Source organism: Suricata suricatta, chromosome 16, assembly GCF_006229205.1.
Source record: "Suricata suricatta isolate VVHF042 chromosome 16, meerkat_22Aug2017_6uvM2_HiC, whole genome shotgun sequence".
In the NCBI taxonomy this organism is placed as follows: Eukaryota; Metazoa; Chordata; class Mammalia; order Carnivora; family Herpestidae; genus Suricata; species Suricata suricatta.
In genome coordinates, this window is record NC_043715.1 from 56,730,721 (window position 1) to 56,731,960 (window position 1,240).

The following is a 1,240-nucleotide window of genomic DNA, read 5'->3' on the forward strand; positions in this document are numbered from 1 at the left end:
TGGGGTGTCCGGGGGTGACGATGCCAGCGGGACGGCGGGGGCCGGGGGCGGCGGGGGCGCCAGCTCGGGCCCTGAGCGCTTCAGCTGTGCCACGTGCGGCCAGAGCTTCAAGCACTTCCTGGGCCTGGTGACTCACAAGTATGTGCACCTGGTGCGGCGGACCCTAGGCTGCGGCCTCTGCGGCCAGAGCTTCGCCGGTGCCTACGACCTCCTCCTGCACCGCCGCAGCCACCGGCAGAAGCGGGGCTTCCGCTGCCCGGTGTGCGGCAAGCGCTTCTGGGAGGCGGCCTTGCTGATGCGCCACCAGCGCTGCCACACGGAGCAGCGGCCCTACCGGTGCGGTGTGTGCGGCCGAGGCTTCCTGCGCTCCTGGTACCTGCGGCAGCACCGCGTGGTGCACACGGGCGAGCGCGCCTTCAAGTGCGGCGTGTGCGCCAAGCGCTTCGCGCAGTCGTCCAGCCTGGCGGAGCACCGGCGGCTGCACGCCGTGGCCCGGCCCCAGCGCTGCGGCGCCTGCGGCAAGACCTTCCGCTACCGCTCCAACCTGCTGGAGCACCAGCGGCTGCACCTGGGCGAGCGCGCCTACCGCTGCGAGCACTGCGGGAAGGGCTTCTTCTACCTGAGCTCGGTGCTGCGCCACCAGCGCGCCCACGAGCCGCCGCGGCCCGAGCTCCGCTGCCCCGCCTGCCTCAAGGCCTTCAAGGACCCCGGCTACTTCCGCAAGCACCTGGCGGCGCACCAGGGCGGACGGCCCTTCCGATGCTCCTCCTGTGGCGAGGGCTTCGCCAACACCTATGGCCTCAAGAAACACCGCCTGGCGCACAAAGCCGAGGGCCTCGGGGGTCCTGGGGCGGGGGCGGGCACCCTGGCGGGAAAGGATGCCTGACCAGGAAGGGGGTTCCCACCCGCCACTCCAGTCGGATGTCCCCTCCTGCACAGCCTCTCCCTTCTCTCCAGTTGCTGATCAGACTCTTAACCCCTCCTCGCTGTTGCCCGGCTCTCCTTCAGAACTTTGGACAGACTAGCCTCCCTGAAGGCTCATGCCGCACAGACTCCCATCCCGGACGTCTCTGGCCCTCCCCTCGGCCCGTCAGACACTGAACTCGACCCTCCGTCCAACTCCGTTTGGTAACCTTCATCAGCGCCCCCTCCCCCAGCAGCATTCTGTCCCCCGATGAGCTTTGGTGGAGGTTGTGGGTCTGCACTGGCCCTCCCCATTCCTTTGGGATCCGACTGGAAA

The 1,240-nt window shown here is 69.4% G+C and overlaps 1 protein-coding gene across 1 annotated transcript in view; it reads left to right on the top strand.

Annotated features, from left to right (window-relative positions):
* The window catches only part of LOC115279902 (zinc finger protein 865-like), a 7,558-nt gene extending 6,672 nt beyond the window's left edge, over positions 1-886 (top strand). Inside the window, exon 4 of the mRNA XM_029924403.1 lies at positions 104-886. Within this exon, the coding sequence (XP_029780263.1) occupies positions 104-886 (783 nt within the window). The remainder of the gene's footprint in view (positions 1-103) is intronic.
* Positions 887-1,240: the final 354 nt, after the last annotated feature.